A 19055-nucleotide genomic window follows, 5' to 3' on the forward strand; every position below is an offset into this window, starting at 1 on the left:
ACCTTGTTCTGCAGAGTACAGAGTTAAACTGACTCAGGGACAGTGGGCTATAATATCAGCTACTTGAAGTGAGAAGTTGCAGCTTCACAAAAGCGGTAATTTTCCAAGGAGTCACATCTGCAAGAGATCACACTGTGCTTAATAAGTGCTAACCTCTCTGCAACAGGCACAAAGGGGATAGTATTAGAGTTCAAGCTTGTTTACTACAGAAAGCACATTATTTACAAATTTACAGACAGGGGTACTGGTTTCACTAGCTACATAAACTGTGTAACATTGCACTGGAATCCTTGAAAGCTTCATCTGCTGTTCTCAAATTCAAGTTAAATTTTTGCCAATGTTTTTGCACGTGTAGTTGTGACTTTTATATTATTCACGCCTTATCTTGGCTCTTCCCCAAATCATTTTTTGTATTTATATTTCTGCACAACTCATTTCTATAACTTCTGTGGTTGTCATTCTTGGATATAAATTATATAGCATTACCTGCTAGACTTCCTGTCATATGCAGAAGTCTCCAATATTAAAATTTATTTGTTCTGACCAACTTTCCAAAAGCTGACTGCTGACATGAGAGAACAGTCCCTGATTGTCTCATTGTAACAGAGAATTCTTTCATCCTCAGCCACTGTTCCCTTTGATGTTATTCCATTCTTTCTGTTTTCAAAGTTTGCCTTGAAGTTGTATTTGACCTACTGATCATAATGCATTTAGGTTTGTAATGGGTAATTGATGCCTAAGTTGAAACTGCTGATGTAATATTTATATTCTGCCCACGGTGTAAGAGGAGCTGTACATAAAAGTTGTTACAGACATCTTGGTATTGCAATACAGACATCTCCATATAGTGCTCTGTTGTTATTTCATTACAGCTTCTCCACACTAATTCATTAGTTATAAACATGTGTACCTCTGGCTTAGTAAATAGCTGGCAATTTATTTTCATATCCTGAATGTCATTTTAAGATCTCTCGGCCTGTTATTCTTTGTAGACTTCAGACTTGACTTACATCTTGTTTACTATCAATGCCAAAGCAACACACGACAAACCCAGGAACATGGTGGAGAAGTACCCAGTGTCACAGGCACCAACACATTGCAAACACAAGCCTGGCCCATTTTGGCAGCTGTCCCAGAACCAGCAATTCCCTGATGTAGTAGCCTGAATATAGTAGCCTGAATGTTGAACAAGCCATAACTCGAACTGGGAGTAATAGGAAAATTAGAAATTTCTGGAACGAAATTGAGGGACAACTTGTCATTTAAAACATAAGCTCTTCAAAATAAATTAGTATGGATTGCAAGATCACTTTTCATCTTACAGGAGATCTAATAGTTGTCAAAAGACAGCAACTTGGAGTAAACACGATCCTAATTATTAGATTTAAGTTGACAAAGTAAAGAAATGCCAAAGTTTCTTGGCAGATTAAGCTCAGTTTTCAGGACTACCTCATAGACTTCAATGGTAAAAAATACAGAGATGCACAGTAGATTATTTTTTTCTGATTTGTTTATGATAAGTTTAGGTCATTTTAATAGGAATTTGTGCAACTAATAGTATAACTGCCACAAACTGACTAATTTTTATTTTTTTTTAAAGTTTTGCTCTAGGTTACCCTGAATATCCTGTGGTACTATCTCCGCTTTGAACGTGAAGCCAAGGGCCAACTTCTTATCCTTCATCAGGTATTTGAAATTGTGATCTCCTATATTGTGGACAAGAATGTAAATCACTTCTAATATCTGGCTGGGTGAATGGTTTTTCACAAGGGAGTGTTTTTTCATTCCACATGCAGAGCAGCAAGTTCCTGTAGATTGACCTTCCATCATTGGGATGCTTTTAAAATATGACCCCTTTCTTACTATACTGGCAATGACCTAAAAAAACTTTGCAGACAAACGATTAACTAAAAGTAATAATTTTATTGATTTTATTGCACTGAGGAGCCTATGGCTTCCCCATTGTTGGGAAAAACAAACAAACAAACAAACAAAAAAAAAAAAAGTCTTTTTTTGTTTGCTTCAACTGGACTTGCCCAATAAAAATTCTGAATAAAAATATTGTATGGCATCCTTACTGAGAAACTGAATTTTAAAATGCTAGTATTATTAATTGAATACAACACCCATTGAACACTCTGAATTTTAAGAAAAATAAAAAAGAAAAAGTGAAGAAAGAGAAATATAAGCAATGTTCTTAACTTCACTTAAATATACAGAAAAAAAAATATGGGGCAGCTTCTGCGAGAATGTATATTTTGTCAGTCCATAAATCTGCAGTGTACTTAAGATACAGAGGCATACACAAGAACAAGAACATAAACATTGTCAAGTGTAACGCTAGTATCCATTCATGAACATATGCTATATTGATTGTTCTATTTTATATTTAAAGTGTTCACTCCTTTTTCCTTTACATGAAGCCATACATAATTTCAAGTCAAGCACACCACAATATCACAGAACTTGCCTGGCAGTAAGAACCTGACTATATCCATCTGTTTTCTGGAAGCAGAGAAAATGAAATGTGGGATGTATTCTTTTATTTGTCATGGATTCATTTCTGATATTTGGGGTGGTTAGCAATTCAACAGAAAGCAAAGATTTTTATTCCAATAGAACTAATGTAATAGAAGATGTATGAATATAAGTAAGAAACACACAGTTTAAATACCCAGGTACAGTAAAATGCAATGTAAGTTCTTAGAATCATGGAATGGTTTACATTGGAAGGGACCTGTAAAATTGTCTAGTCCAATATCCCTGAATAACATTAGTGAAGAAATGTTAGAAAACATTCATATACTATAAAAGTAAAGTTTTTTGCCTTGCACAGAGTTTTTTAATCTCTCCCAGGATAACACTGAGGGTTTGGTGGAAGCCAGACTATCAGGACTGTCAAATGCCAGTTCAATTTCCAGTAACGACAGAAGTGGTTCAAAATGCTGATATTTTGGAGACTGATCTTGGGGGTCTCTTCCAACCTAGATGATTCTGTGGTTCTGTGACTTTTCAGCCTTTTTTGCAGTGGCTGGACAAGCTGATCACTTTCACAAACACTGTCAGGAGATGATTGTCACAATGATTGTCAGCATTGCCTATTAGCCCGAAATTTTAATTGGTAACATGAGACTGAATCTTGCAGTGCCTTGATGACTGTGTGATCATTCTCAGGGTGTATCATTGTCCTGAAGGATCTCAGCTGTTTTGTCTACGAGACAAAATGCTCGGTGTAAATTGTTTAACGTTAACCTTCTTGACAACTCTTTCTGGATGGTTTTAAAACTACTAGCATTAAACTACTTCAAAAGGTCATTCAGGCAGAGTTTTCTCTTGCCCTCTGTGTCCTGGATGAGGCTGTTTTGGATGATAGTCCACAAAAGCAGGGATTGCTTCATGGTCTCTTGGTTGGAGTGGTGAGGTCCTACCGAGTGGCAGCATATGAGTTATGCACTGGGTCACAGGGACCCCTAATTAAGCTTGTGGCAGGTGCTGTTGTCTTAAACAAGGAGAATTTTGAACTCCAAAATCTGTTTCTTACAGCATTTCCTAAAGCACGTTTGTGCCATGTGCTCAGCAAACCATTCTGAGCATTTGGGTAGTAACTGGGCCTTTTGGTTGTTTCCATGACTGATAGAACTTCAAGAATCCACTCATAGACCTGGGGTTTTCTCTGAAATGAATAAGCAACGGCTTTAGTGTTCAGTCTCCTTCTGCACTGCTGCCCAGCAGAAGGGTCCAACTTTAGCAGCCTGAAAGCCTAAAGCAGTTCCCTCTTGTTACACCCAGTATTGATTGCACATCCACCACCTTCAACACAGCAAGTTATGTCTAATTTTGCTTTCAAAGCAACACTTCTGCATAGCCACAGGCTTACTAGCATCACTCAAAGAATGCCTTGAACTCATGATAGCTATTATATGCAAAGATATTTCGTGATTAAACTGTTATACAAATTGCGGTGATGCTGGAAGCCAGATCTTATTAACATGAATGCAGAACAAAGACAAGATGGATGCTGCTGCATTGCCACAATTGAGATGCTCTACAAATTTCTGCTACTCTGATATGTAACAGACATAAACACATGGATATTCTTGTACAGTCTGCAACCTAGTGAAGTTCTACAAGGCCAACTGCAACTCCTCTGCCACGCTTTAGCACAACTGGGCAGTGCAAGAAAGCTTTCATTGGCAAATGGGTGGCAGAAGGTTGCTGGATGGAAAAATGGCAATAAAGGCAGTTAGCAAAACACGCTATTGAACAATTAAAGATGCATTCTGCAAATGACAGAAAGGGATAGCAGCATGCTACTGAAGTTACAAGTCATGAGCTTCAAGGAATGACTAAGCAGAGTAGGAGTGAAGGGTGGAATCTGATAGGACAGATTCATGAGTGACACAGAGAAAGTGAATAGGGAACAATATGTTTGCTCTCTCTTCCACTACAAGAGTGAGTAGGCATTGAATAAAGATAGCAAATAGCAGGTTCAAAACAAAAGCAGGTGGTTCTTCGCAGCACCCATAGTTCAGCTGTGAAATGTCTCAAGCAGGGTACTGCGGTTGCTTGAAGTGTGCATAGACTGAAAAACAAAACAAAACAAAAAATAAAAAAATAAAATAAAACAGTTGGGCAAGGTAATGGAAGAAAATGCATGGAAGGTTCTTAAACATGCAGAAAACTCATTTGGCTCAGCAAGTCCGCTCTGCAAATATCCATTGCTGCTGGCTGTCAGCAGTGGGGCACCAGCTTGGATTGTCTGATCCCATATCCCTGTGATGCCTGAGTGCAGGTCCATACTCTTCCCAGTGGCAGCAATTATCTCCAGAATTTGCATCATTTGAGTGCAGAGCAGGAGTTCTCTGCACGCTCCTGCTTCCTCACGCTGGTAGTGTTATGCCAAGCTGCCCTGCACGCAGCATCAGAGGAGCTGTGCAACATGATGTGCTTATGTAACTGCATCTGGATCTTGCTGGGTTTCTTAAAATGGAAGTTTGGGTGCTGTTTTATTAAAATAATAATTAAAAAAGCACACATTATTTCTATCAGAATTATAGCAATGATTTGTTAGATAGATGGAATACTGGACAGGCTGGCTTTCACAAAACACTGTGAGTCTTTCTAATTTCACAAATGAAGGATCAGTGAGGTTCCCCTGCTCCAGCCAGCACTCCCTTCCTCTCCTCAATAACCACACTTGCTGCCAAACGTCTTCTGCGGTGCAGCGCTGCCTGGAGCCCGGGCCGAGCTGAGGAAGAGCTCAGACATCCTCATCCTCCGTCCCTGGCCGTTCCGGGGACATGCTAAAGCACCTGTGCAGCGACCCGCTTTGTACAAACGTCGGCGACCTCACCAGCCGAGCACCGGCAGGAAAATGCGGAGGAAGGGGAGCTGCCGGGGAAAAAGGTGCGAGCGGGATGCGGCTGGGGGAGAACCGGGGGGGGTCCCCGCAGCCCTGGAGAGAGATGTAACCCCCTGGAGGAGGCACGGAGCTGCCGAAAACCCCAAGGTGCCCGCTGGGGTGGCCGGGGTGCTGGGCACCTGCGGCAGGGGCGGAGCGCGGCGGCGGGCGGGGATGGGGCCGGGGCCGCCCGCGGGGCCGTGGGGACGGGCGGCGGGGACGGGCGGCAGCGGTGGCGACGGTGGCGGCCCCTCCTGCGCGACATGAGCACCGGCACAGGTAGGAGGCAGCGGGAGGACCCCCCCGTACCCCTACATATGCACCGAGCCAGCTATCGGGAGGGGGACGTTGTCGCGGTGTATTTTTTTGCGGGGTGGGGGGGCAGCTGGAAATTGCGGACCGTAAAGATTTCTGTATTTTTACATATATATATATATATATATATATATATATATATACACTATTATTGTATGTATGTGCATCTCCGAGGAGAGCTCGGAGCCCCGCCCGCACACCGCAGGGAGCCCCGCGGGGTGGGCTCGGCAGCCGGCGCCCCCGGTACCCCGCCGAGCGTGGGGCAGGAACCTGCTGCCCCCCTTCCCCACCCGGCATCCCGCAGGGAAGAAGCCCGCAGCTCATCAGACAGGTTTGGGGTTGAAATATTGGGGTTGAAAGCTCGGCCTCTGCTCCCGGCTGAGGTTGCGTGCTGGCAGGGGAGGTGAAAACCACGCAGGTTTCATCGCAACACCAGCTACGATTTCCACCCAGGAGATCCAGTTGCCCAGGGAAATACAAAAGTATTTTTTTATTATTCCCTCTTCCCCCCCCCCCTCCTTCCCCCCGTGATACATGCAGGATTTGTGAACGGGCTTGGAATTGTGTTTTCCAGCGATTCAGCATTCGTCTGCATTGGGTGGCACTGGCGGGTGATTGCTTCAGAGCTCAGCTGATCGCACAATATTACAGTCTTTAAGACAAACCCAGGGTTGTGCATAGGGAAAGGGGGAGGCTTTCAGAGCTGATTGTATATTTCATTTCTGAGCATAACTGTAGCTGCTAAATATACCCTCTGCCACAACAACAGGGAGACGTTGAATAGCTACAATTACGTGGTGACTCTGTATGTCAACACGCTTAATCACACCACATCCTCGCAGCGAGCCAAATGAGAGCCTAACGCAAACAAAGAGGAAGACAGGCTCCTTGTTAGAGCAGTGAGAGACCCGGGGTCAAACACCTGCCGGAGGCTTCAGATAAAAACGGAGCTTTGCATTTCCTCTATTGAAAGCGTAGCGATTTCCACATATGCCTATCAGCTGTGCTCCCGTGTGGTCTGTGCGTGGAAGGCGCACTTCCAGCCTGCCAAGTGCCCAGGCTGGGGCAGGTGGGAGCAGAACGAGAGCGTGTTCAGGGGTACTGGAAATCCCAAGCCTTTCTTCTGTCTCTAAAGGAATCTAGATGGTTAACGCAGATGGTGACATCTGCATTGGAGATGATTAAAGTCAAGCACAGAATCCTATCCTGTTCCCCATCTGTAATCTCCAACAGAAGAATATGCAGCACTGTGAAGCATTTAAATTCTGTAGCAGTAGAGCTGAGGCTGAGAGAGGGAGTAGAAAATTCCAGAGTTGCATCCTGAGAATGTTTTAAACACAAATTTGATAGATTGTAAAGTCAGAAACACAGAAGAAAAGTTTGTGGATAACAGTCTAGTATAGATGAGACTTGACACAATTCTATCTGTGTAATTGCACCAAATACAGCGTAAATGAAAGAGAACTAACGAACAGTGCCAAGATAAAAATAACATCGTAGGAAAAAGGGTGGAAAAACCCCTGAGAGTCCTTAGCTCTCATTTGAAATCACAACTGGCAGTTTTAGGAGCATTGTTTTTAAGTATCACTTCAGCTTTGATGTTTCCAGATTTGGATTTACCATGTCTGTGTGGACTATGTAAAAAATTTGCAATCAATTTATATGATTAAATTGATTATCAAATTAAATGTGGGGAGCCCACCTCTACTCTGCAAAAGCAATGGAAAATTTCTGTTAACATCAGTAGTGCAACTATCGTACAGCAAATTTAATGCCACAACTCACTTGAGTAAAATTACTGCTTACAAAAGATTTCCACCAAAATTGCTCTGGAAAGGCTGTAATTCAAAGCTCAGTGGTGGTGTTGTAGCAGAAGGATGTTTCTGTCTCTGCCAAGAAAACCAGGCTGAAATGTGGCATCAAAATCACTGCCACATAAGGTTTAAGGCATTGCTGCCGTGTTTGGTGATCCATCCTCATGAGATGGAGTCAACCTTTGTGGATCTCTACTTGCTACTCCAGAAGCCTTTGCTCAGTCTGTGTGTCTTGTGCTGATGTGCCACATCATTGGGATCCCTGCCTGGATCCCTGTCATGCTGCCTTGCTGTTTAGATGTACAAATGGGTACATTTGGTAATGTGATTTAGTTTATGATACATAGGTGCAGATAATACCATTTAAAGTGGCTGTATAGTTCTCTGAAATGTCATTCTGTATTAATGAACTACAGACTCATGGTATAGTTTTACATCTAGAAAACATATGATCATGTGGCATAGGAAAACAACTCAAATGTATTAGTATTTATAGCATAATTAGATTTTCCCACACATGATTATCCTCAGCTGAATTCCATATACTTACCTCTGACCTTGTCTGAAAACATTTCTAAGCAAAGGCTCATTCACAACCCCTATATACCTAGGAGAGTTGCATGAAATGGCTGTGTATTCAGGATTCTGAGTGTACTTTTAATAATTTATAATATGGTTATCAGCCTGATATCCCAGTTCTTTGCTGTCTTGAAATCATAGCAAAAAGAACAAAGTAGGTTAAAAATTTGAAATTGAGAAAACTAGGTTTCCATCAGTTCCCAGAAATAGGGTAACATGGTGTTGATTATTTAAGTGCAAGAAGAATCACAGAGCTAATTACATACTAGGTGAATTATCTCAGATTAGATTAAATTAAATGTCATGACACAAATTCGCTTGGCTCTTTAGTTTCTAAACTGTTACATTAGAGGGAAAATTTGGTTGTGTGGATCAGAGACCTGCTGACAGAGGTTCACAACCCAAATGGCGCATGGCCATAGTGGCACTGGTTACAAAAGAGGCTGCACAGGCTGGTCACACTGGTTCCTGCCCTGCCGGGGAGATGCTTAACTCCTTTTCAAAGTTCACATGTAAATAGGCCAACAGGAACCCTCCCCAGAGACAATAGCCTGTTTGTTTCAGACAAGTATATTTTCCTGTTTTACTTTCATCCCTTCGTTTTGAGCACTGGTAGCAGAGAGCATTAAGTTACTTGATGGGAGCATCAAGAGGTCGCCTTGCTTTGGAGTTCTCCAACTAATGAAATATGTATGTGTGAAGATAATAATGTGCAGTCCTCCAGGTTTAGTAATTAAACAGAATTAGAGCTACTTCATGTCCTTGCCATTTTAGCCATGGTACGATCTCCCTGAGAAAGTATACAATGGCATGTAATTGCTGATGGTAATTCTTGCTCTAAAATTGAATTGCGTGGAGTGTGTATATATATATATATATATATATATATATGTATATATATATATATATATACATACACACACATATATTTGGATTGTAAAAAAGTAGGAAGCAGTATCTTAGGCTTCCTTAATTTTTGTTGTTGTTGTTGTTGTTGGAGATTATTCTTTGCAGCATCATGTTCTTTGATGGTAAGAATATACAGCACTGCTACAAGAGGGTGAAATTGGTCAGAAGAGATTATCAGGTGATAGCTTCATCAGCCGGTAACTTCTGACTGCAGGACATCCTGCCTGCTGCAGGCCTTTCTGTGCTACCCGAGCTCTGCTCAGATGGGAAAGGTAGCTTGTTCTCCTTTAAAACACCCAGACATTTTGCTCCATGAGTGAGTCTGCTTCTTGCCAACCTGCCCGTCTTTGTCATGGTGTCTGCAGCACTGAACACCCTGTGTGTCTGCTCTTCTGGCCACAGCTGGCTGCCACTTCAGCACGGTAGTAAAGCACTGTTGGTTTTGCTGTACAGGGCTTACATACTTAATGCCCAATATTCAACTTTATGATAGAAACAGAGGGCCAAGAAATGTAAAGAGATAAATAATTGAAAAACCAATTAAAGTGTGGCTGTTGAGGTAACTTTTCCCCTCTTTTTCCTCATTCTGTGACATGGGCTTGCCAATATTCAAAGTGAGGAAACCCCGATCGTAGTTTTGCTGATTTTGACAAACCATTCACCTTCTACCCTCTACAGACCCCCAAATCCAGGCTGTCCCTCCTGACTTAAAGCTCAGAGCAGTGTTTTCCAGTCCTGCTGGGGGCTTGCTGGTGCCATTAAATCACCTTCATACCCTGAATTTTCAAACAAAGGGATCATAACAGTGAATGAAGCATATTTGGGTGGAAGTAGAGCATTCTGCTTAGGGCTTTCGCAGGGCAGGGATGACTGCTGGGATAGGAGCGGGAATGACCAGCAACACTACTGTGCCTTCTTCATTCATCCCTCCAGCAGGCCAGCGTCAGACACGGCAACAGAGGGGCCTCAGAGATTATCAGACAATTTGCTGGCTCATTGTCTGCATCCTTAAATATATCCTTCAGGCAAATATTTCCGAATTTAGATGATTCCCTGTGTCAAGATCTATTAGCAGTGTGTCAGGGCCTTGAGCTGTTACCGTCTGAAATGTTGAAGGGTTTTTTTTCACAGCTGGTTAGCTGATGCTCGTGCTCTGAAATCTAGATGGAGTCTTGTTTTGCAGGAAGGACAGTTATTTATTTTTCTGTTCTAGAAAAGAAATCTGAGAGGAATATAAGCTCCATTCAGTGAATAGTTCTGTCTGCTTTAGGAACATATTTTCTCCTTTTCTCTGTAAAAACAGTTCTAGTGGCATTAGCTATATTGATCAATACTTTCAGTTTGGAGATTTTTCCTGATAGTATAGTACAAGTTGCTTGATCTGTAGTGAAGGAAATTAAAGCGTCACTGCAATTAGCCATGAAAAATAAAAATAAACCTTCCTGAATAGTAAGATATCACTAAAGATGTTTTTAAAAGACAGACTTTAATGTTCCCATAATATGTATTTATTTTTTTTTTTTTGCTATTTAGTAACTATTACTTTTTGAATTAGCAGTATTGTCACTGTTAAGCATAACAGACCACAATTGCTCCTCATGATAGATAGGAGAAGAAAGCGTGGCACCTCAGTTATTACTCTATGGTAACTGATCACAAACACAGCAGTCCTTGAAAGTTTTCAAATATCTCCTTTGTTTTTACGTATCTAGCATTGGTCAGTCTCTGATGCATCAAGAGAGGATGAAATGTGATTGTCCTGTGTTTTTCCTCTTCCCTCTTGCCAAATTCTTATTTGGGAGACAAAAATAAATATAGGTGTTAAAAAAAAATTCTGGCCCCTGCTGGTTTATGGAATGAAATAACTGAATATAGTGTAAATGTGGAGCAGTAAGCATACTGTACTTGCGTTCCTTCAAGCCTGTTTCAAAGGACAAGAAAGTAAAATCAAATCCCTATGTCTGTTTATAGGGTAAAATCCTTGGGCAAGAGGGAGGAGTTAAAGTTTGATACATATCATATGCAGAAGAAGTCAAAGAACCTGTTATGCTTGAGTGTGTCATACAAGAGCTTTGGCAACTTCAGAAAATAGGTCATTAGAGCTCCTTCCCCTTGCAGGTGTGTGACTTGTGGATTCACAGGTGGCAACAAGCCTCAGAGGTAATAAATAAGGCACTTTACTAATTGTTTAAGTAAATACTGGGGTCTTCTCTAAGCTATGCTAAATGGGACTAAATGAACATGAGGTGGTTAATTCAGAGAGTTCTTGATCAGAGGCCAGTTTTTGCTTGATTTATTTCTACTTTTGTCAAGAGAGTTCACTGAGGTGCATTTATAAATCATAGATTGTTGCAGTATTGCAGTTTAAAATTATGTGAATGATCTAGAAGTCATGAAAAATATTTTTACAGTTTCATCTTTGTTTTCATCTCAGTTACTTGTGTTTACTTTGCCCAGTTTACAGATTCTCTAGGTCCCTTTTCCTTTCCTGTTGTGCTCTCAGAGTTGCAAACTTATTTTGGATCTGCAAGTTATTTCTCTGCTTTGCCTTGTAACAGAACAGTGAGGGGTTTTAATAGAGTTCAGCCGACAAGTTTGCTTTTGATAGTCTTGTAGAGTTTGCCTTGCTCCCGTGTTTCTTTTGGCTTTGCAATACCAGCAGTGTTAAAACAATCTCTTGATCACAATTTTAGATATAACACAGATACAGAGGACCTAATCTTTAAGGTTGTATGTATATAATTGTGTAGGGCACAGAGACCTACAGACAGAAACTGGCCTTGCTGACAGGAAGGCAGGAATGGAGTAGGATTTGCAGCCAATTCACATAAATGGAGTACAAGGCAATCTGGAACAGCTGGGCCTTCGTATGTCTGTATGGCGGCGATCTGGAGCAAACGTCTGGCAGCGCCTCCAACACCTTGCCCCTGTGACTCGCGCATATGCCATCCATTCTGCTATGTGCTAACCTGGCTGCAAGTCGGGCTCCGGGTGCCAATTTTAGGGTTTCTGCTTGTGGCCTGAGTTCCAGTGTGCTCACCGGTTCCTGCCCTACTCAGGCTAAATAAAGCAGAGCCAACCCGAAAATAATGCACTCTGCCTTTGCCTGGGGAGCAGACCAGCACTGCACCTGAGCACAGGTTGTGGGTATGTAGTAGTGGTGACAGGCCAGAGTGGGTTTGTGTGCCATCTGGAGCCTGTCCATGGCTCAGTGTGCCTTTGGGTACAGAGTTCCCACCCGCGTGGTTAACAAATCCTGCACAAGGGGGAATCTCACTGCTCTCTTCAGCTGGAAACACCTGGTGAGTGGCTGTAGGGAAGATGGAGCCAAGCTCCCCTCACAGGTATGTGCAGAAAGGGCATGAGGTGACAGCAAGGAGTTAGAGCAAGGGAAATTTGTGCTGGCTGTAAGGAGAAGAAAAACAGGAATGGGAGTGCCTGAAATCTGGAAGAGTTTTTCCCAGGATGGCTGTAAAACGTTCAGCCTCTGGGTTTTTAAAAATCTATTTTGCAAAAGTCTGAGCAACCTGACCTAACTTTGAGTATAGACCTGCAGTGTGTTGGACCTCTGGGTGTCCTATCCAATCCCAAATTTTCTGAGGATCTCTCTGCTACAGAGACCTACAGGTAGATTTATCTTGAATGCCTTGCTTATTTACTGATCAGTGATCCTCCTAGGCTTTGGTGGCTCATTCCTATCTCATGAAATTGGAGGAAAAAAACTACTACTTCTAGCTTCAGCTTTGTGTAGGAGCATTTGTAAGTTCTCCTGCACCAGGCCCTGTGGAGAAAGTGTTTTTATGGACCACAAACCTGTTGAACTGTCACCCAGAAGATGCAGGCCCACTCCCATGGGCTATGCTAGCACAACTGCAGAGCCAAGGGGTGACAGACACCAAGCATGGTGTGAACATCTGGCTTCTCCATCCATGCTGGGATTTCGAGAAATGATAGCGCTTGTGGCTGAGATCACTGAGAGCTGCAGAGTGCTTCTTCGCTCTGCCACTGGGGCATTTCTTTTCATGACTAACTAAAGAATCAAGGTAAAAATGTTAACATTTTTAATAAATGCAGCTTCTCATGATATGGAACTAAGCTAACATCTCAGAGACTGTCTTAATGTGCCATCAGCTACATGTATGTCTTTACAGGCCATTAGACTGTAAGCATTAGCACTTCATTTTGCTGTATGTCACATTCATTGCTGTTATTTAAGCAAACATTGCAATGATGCCTACACCAGATCAAGTGCCTGTGTGGCCCAACACACTGAGACCAGCAGCATCCATCACCCAGTGTGGTTAGCAGTGGCTGATAATAGTATCTTGAAAATTGTGCAAGACCAGGATGAACATAAAGCGATGTTTCATACAAATACCTGATTTTAGCTCTTTTTCAATATCCTGGCCTAAATTTCTTTCTCTGCAGAAAGGCAGTGTAACGATAAACTTCAAGTATACATTTGTATCTTAATAGAGCTATTCTGAAAAACAGTTATACTGCTGTAGATTTGATTTTGTCTGTATTATTTATTAATTTGGATTGAGCTAAGAGTGAAAGCTAGGTTGTGCTGAGGACCCATAACTCCCATTATTTCTAAACTCAGAGTTAATCTTCCCAGAGTGAACATTATAGTACACTATTATTTTTTTTTTTCAGGAAAACCGCGATAGTGGTAGTCACTCATTTCAAATTCATTTTTTTTCCTTAGAGCTAAAATTTTAATTTGTGATATGCCTGAGCTTTTTTCAAGGTCAGCGTTGATTTTTCCATGGGAACAACATGGTCTGTGTCCTGAAAAGAATATGAGACTAACATTAGAGTGATGCTGCCAGCTCTGCAGAAATGCTCAGCTGGGCTTTCTGCATGCTGTCTCTGAAGCACATAAGGTCTGCATAGATCTAGAAGCATGCCATAGTCATGGCTATTTTAGAAGGCAATACATAGCACTTGCTGCAAATTGAAGTTGGCAGAAAAAGCCTGGCTGTTAAGCTAGAGCTGTCAGAAGCTGCCATAACGTTGGTTGGATACGTGCTTGATTCACCCATTACAAATTAGAACAAGGCAGCTTCTCAGAGTCTTTATGCATACAAAGGTACTTAATATTTTTGGAAATATATAGGAATGCTATATATAGGAGGCATTCTCAGCTTCAGCTCTGATTTTGATTTTGCACATGTTTCCTAAGACTGTTGTGGTGATCTGTTCAATTAGGGATGGATGATCCCAGTATAGCTGTTTGCACTGTAGACATCAAAACAGTTTACCAATTTCAGATCTGGAATTTAGGTTGACTTTCTATTTAACTCTAGTTATTCGTTTGAGCTATTTTTATGGTATTGTGTAGGTTACAGGTCAAGTTCGGTTGCTTAATCATCTAATCTTCTACTACTTCTCAGAATAACTGGTTGTTTGCACTTGCATATTCCTTAACCGAGTTAGAAAAAACAGACCTGTCTTCCCTATAGACAACAAAAGATAACAAACCTACTGCTTCTCCTGATAGTCTTTTTCTGTACTAGTCACTCTTGTGCTTAGAAAGTACTGTTCCCTTTCATATTTTTAGAAACATTTCATTTCTTGTTTTCTGTAGCTGAACCTGTTTTCTTGAAGTGAACCTGTGAATGTATTTTAAGTTATGCATCCAGTGTCACTTAGAGAGCCCTTTGCAGTTGGTAAACAGCAAACCTTGACATGATAAAGAAAGCTGCCTACCCTGAGGTTTCTTGATGTGGTTCTGGAAGTCAGGTGGTGGTTCCAGTGCTCTGGGCATGCTGGAAGGCAAAGGGCTGCAGGTTAACAGGAAACTCCTAGGAATTTGCAAGGGAAATTTTGGTAATTATGGTGTGGAAAAAAACAGTGGTATGGAAAGTATTATCACTGCATTGACATTATTGGACTGTGAAGAATTAACAGTTACCGAAGGTCCTATATTGGTCACAGGCTATTTGACATTTCAGCTTGACAGCTATGTATAGCACTTGAGCAGTAGGGAGCGAGGACTTCTGATGGACAGGAAGAGCTATGTGTCCAGGAGAGTCCGGTGGTACTAACCTACAAATTGGTCGTCCTACGTGTTTCACTTCATCCTGTCTCTAGGCTGTGATCTCTTCAAAACTGCTGTGTCTGACATAATGTTGCATCTCCATGTTGGCGTTTGAAGCTTCTTTTTATCACTTCAGACTTTGTTGTTGTTGTTGCATATTCCAGTGTAAGCATCCTAAAATGTTATGCCCTAAAGAAATTGCTAACGCAATAAGAAAATGGAAAGCTCTTCTACACACAAATAATGCAATTAAGAGGGTAATTATTGTTGTTAATATTTTTTCCTATACTTCATCTGACTGCAGTTTATTTAGCTTGTAAACTTTGGGGAGGAGGTTCTGTCTCTGTGTACTGCATAAACAGCCATACTATTTTTAGTCCCAAACTGAAAAGTAACTTCATCTACTTAGGAAATTTCTCCTCTATTTGGCAAGAATTCCTTCCATTTTTGTTAGCATGGATCACTCTTTACATTTATGCTCTCTGATTTTAGGGTTTCCTTTTGGTAGAATGTCATTGTGGTACTGTTGGAGTTGTGTATTTTTACAAATATGTTTAGCTTTTTGCTAGTACTGTTCATCAATTTGCTACAAAGCTCTCACAAGAGAATTAATGACTTCTTAATTCACTTGTACACCTAGGGGAGCTGAGGACAGATTTGTGAGTTGTCTTTTGTAGGATTGATCAAGGGGAAAAGAATTAGGAATACCAAAGTATGAGTTAAATGTTGCATCCATTAGGTCACTGGCTTCATAAGTATAAAACTTGATATATTTGGGGTTGGTTTTAGCATTGATACAAGTGGCTGACGTTTGGATGAAGAAGTAAGAAAGGAAAATGAACTCTTGTCACCTTCCACCAAGTTTTGAAAAATAAAATCTGGTCCTTCGGTTGTCCAACAGCTAAAGAAGGGAAAGAGAAAGGGAAGAATTTGACTTGCAAAAATAAATAAATAAATAACAACAAAGCTGATTTCCTGCTGCTGATTCTGTGCACTGGGCAGCCTGGATGTTCCCCTCCTTGAGCTTTGTTTCCATCTGGCTAGTATCCATGAGACTCCATTCCACAAAGCAATCAGGATTGCAACTGATGTCGCCCATCAGACATGGTTGTTCATGTAAAAGATTTAAATCAAACAGACGAAGATACAAAAAGCTAACCCTGGGTAACATTCTTATTTTTATGCAACACGCAAGGGCTGCATGTACTGGCACACAGGCTGCAGTCGTGCAGCCCCACCAAGGAATCTGCAGCCCAGAGCACGCTTGTCCCAGCAGACCCCTGCCAGCAGCTGCCACTGTCACTTGCCAGTTGTTTCAAGCTGTTTAAAGGTGACGTAACGTGTCAGAGAGATAACATGCCGCTCTTTGCTCTAGGGGCAGGGTTAAGCTAATATTTCCCTAGCGCTGAAGGCCAATGTTGTAGATACATGTAGAAATAAGGAAAAGCCCCTGCTCTTCTCTCTGCCCATCACCGTTTCCCAGCTGGGTAGGGAAGCTGGGCACTGGGATCAGTGGCCTGCTGTGTGCAGCAGTGGGAGCAGGGCGCAGACATCAAGGCAGGTCAGCAGTAAGAATGGAGAGAAGCCAGGGCTCTGTTGGAGGGTGTCAGATGGCTGAACGTTTTTGTAGTCCAACTGAAATAAGAGCCAATTCCTGCAACTTCCATCAGTCACGGTCACATTAATACAATAGGTAATTTGGAAAATATTTTTGATTCAGACTGATAATGCCTCTAAGCTTTTGTATCCCCGGTAAGCTGAAAGCTTAGTTACTGGGGTGGAGATTATGGCAGTCCTGAGGGCTTGCACTGAGTCAGACTTGTTTACTGGGTAAATTTGTCATGGTTCCAGAAGAGTATAACCACTGATACCACATATTTGTAGAGCAAAGAGCATCACATGAATAAGGAGAACCATTCAAATGAGACTAGGAATGCACAAGGTCACACCAGATGTTGTCCCTGGAGACTGGTGCAGTACCAGCACAGCGTGGTTATAGAATCATGGAATGGTTTTGGTTGGAAGGGACCTTAAAGATCACCCAGTTCCAACTCCCCTGTCATAGTCAGTGACACCTCCCACAATACCAGATTGTTCACCCAGCCTTGGCCTTGAACATCTCCAGGGATGGGGCATCCACAGCTTCTCTGGGCACCCTGTTCCAGTGCCTCACCACCCTCATCCTGAAAAATTTCTTCCTTATATCCAATGAAGAACTGAAACTCACTTCAGCTTTCTGTGTTTGAAGCCCATTTATGTGCTTGGCCTTTGTTCCAGATGTGGCTCACAATGGTTATACCTTGATCTAACAGGTATCTGGGTCATTGCAGTCTAGTTGGTGAGGAGTCATTATTTGACAACAACCAGTTGATTGGAATTGATGTAAAGCAAAACACAGACAAGTATTACTTTGCTGGAAATCCCCAATACCATACAAATGATGGACTTCAACTGGACTTCAAACAACAGAAGTTTCAAAAGCTGTGTTTTGAAAGGTGTACTCAAAAGTTTGTTCAAATTTGTAGTCTAAGAAATTTCTTGAAGCTTATTTTCAGAGCTGTTCTCTCAAAGCCACAGATGAAACAACTGCCAGTCTTGAAGCCTACAGTCCCCGTAAGGAATAGCTGTCAAAATGTGCTGTGGCAGAACATCAGAATAAGGTGCTGGCAAGTTAAAAGTATCTTATGCACTACCAGAGACTCTCAAGAAAGCATAAGTGCTAATGCTGGGGATGCTGACTTATCAAAGGAGTGCAGCTACATGCAAGAGGATTAATTTTACATGCTTTGAGCTAAGAAGGCTTCACAACCTCAGATGCAAATCCACAAATGAGTTAAATTTAGTATGCATTTTATTGTGCCTTTGTTTTGAAATGGGTGCTGTTCTTGTTTACAGCTTGGCGTTCTTCATTTGTAGTGCTTGTCATGTTTTTAGAGTTATTCCAAAATTGATTCTAAAATGGATTTTTTTGAGATTAATAACTTTAAAGACTAGATATGCTTTTTGTCACTTGTCCTATTGAAGCATAAGAAAGTATATAAATATAAAAACAAAACTCTTTTGATATAATTATTAAAAACTATCCCTTGTGTTGACTTTAAAATTTCTAAAATCTTTTTATTTGAATCAACATTCTTGGAAAAGATTTTTCATGTTACTCACAGACCACTCCAAATATAGCTTTGGTCATCTTCCTTGTGCAGATATAGATCCTAAACTGTTTTCCCTTACAGTTGAACTCCCTAAATCCCTCATCTGTGAAGTACTGTGTTGCAAGTTATTAACTGGTTACTTTATTCTGGAAGTTTGCAGATGTTTATGTCATTTAATGCAAACAAATTATAGATAAAATACGTTAGGACATTAAATATTTAAATGTTCTTTTCAGATAATAGTTTTGTTTATTCAGCTTTCAGAAACTATATGGGAAGTTAGGAGCATGTTAAAAAGCACAGGTATGATGCAAGAAAACAGAAGGTTTTGATTATTATTTAGAATAAAATTAATAACCAAATAGGTATAGAATAAAATTATGGAAGATTGCTGTAGGTGACTGCACTGTTACGTTAACATACTAAACTATTTGGAGGACGACACATTTTCCACATCAGAATTAAACAAACAGCAGCTTAATGCATTAAGTCATTTTGGTAACATCTGCTCTGTCAGTTGCCTACGGGCTGGAAAATTATGTATTGTGGCAAAAGCTGCACAGACAGATCCAGCAGCTCAGGATTTAATGCTGGAAGTGGTGAGGCCAGTTTTGGGTCCTTTGACTCCAGTCACACTGGTGAGATGCTTGCAGCCCCTTCATCCCAACTGGGCTTGCAGATGTTCAGTATCAGGCATGTCCCTGCCGTCCTATTTCTCCTCCTGCCACAGCGCTAGAATTGGTGAGTGGCTTTAATGGGCTGTTTCTGGTGTTTCTGCTGTGTAAAGTTCTAGGCCACTAGCAATGAGGAATATAAATATAATGAGCTGTGGGAGGATT

The 19055-nt window shown here is 41.4% G+C and overlaps 2 protein-coding genes across 14 annotated transcripts in view; one reads left to right on the forward strand and one right to left on the reverse strand.

Annotated features, from left to right (window-relative positions):
* SH3TC1 (SH3 domain and tetratricopeptide repeats 1) overlaps positions 1-19055 on the reverse strand; it is an 84074-nt gene that overhangs the window by 38716 nt on the left and 26303 nt on the right. The window lies entirely within an intron of this gene.
* Positions 5261-19055, forward strand: part of ABLIM2 (actin binding LIM protein family member 2) — a 139348-nt gene continuing 125553 nt past the window's right edge. For 4 of the 12 annotated variants that reach the window (XM_068679801.1, XM_068679803.1, XM_068679806.1 and 1 more), the window contains exon 1: positions 5261-5406. In XM_068679801.1, coding sequence (XP_068535902.1) covers positions 5301-5406 — 106 coding nt within the window. In that variant the 5' untranslated portion in view covers positions 5261-5300. Of the gene's footprint in view, positions 5407-5549; positions 5681-19055 lie in introns of those variants that run through there. The other 8 variants (XM_068679811.1, XM_068679810.1, XM_068679812.1 and 5 more) reach the window with 4 other exon arrangements.

This window comes from Anas acuta, chromosome 4 (genome assembly GCF_963932015.1).
Source record: "Anas acuta chromosome 4, bAnaAcu1.1, whole genome shotgun sequence".
NCBI lineage: Eukaryota > Metazoa > Chordata > Aves > Anseriformes > Anatidae > Anas > Anas acuta.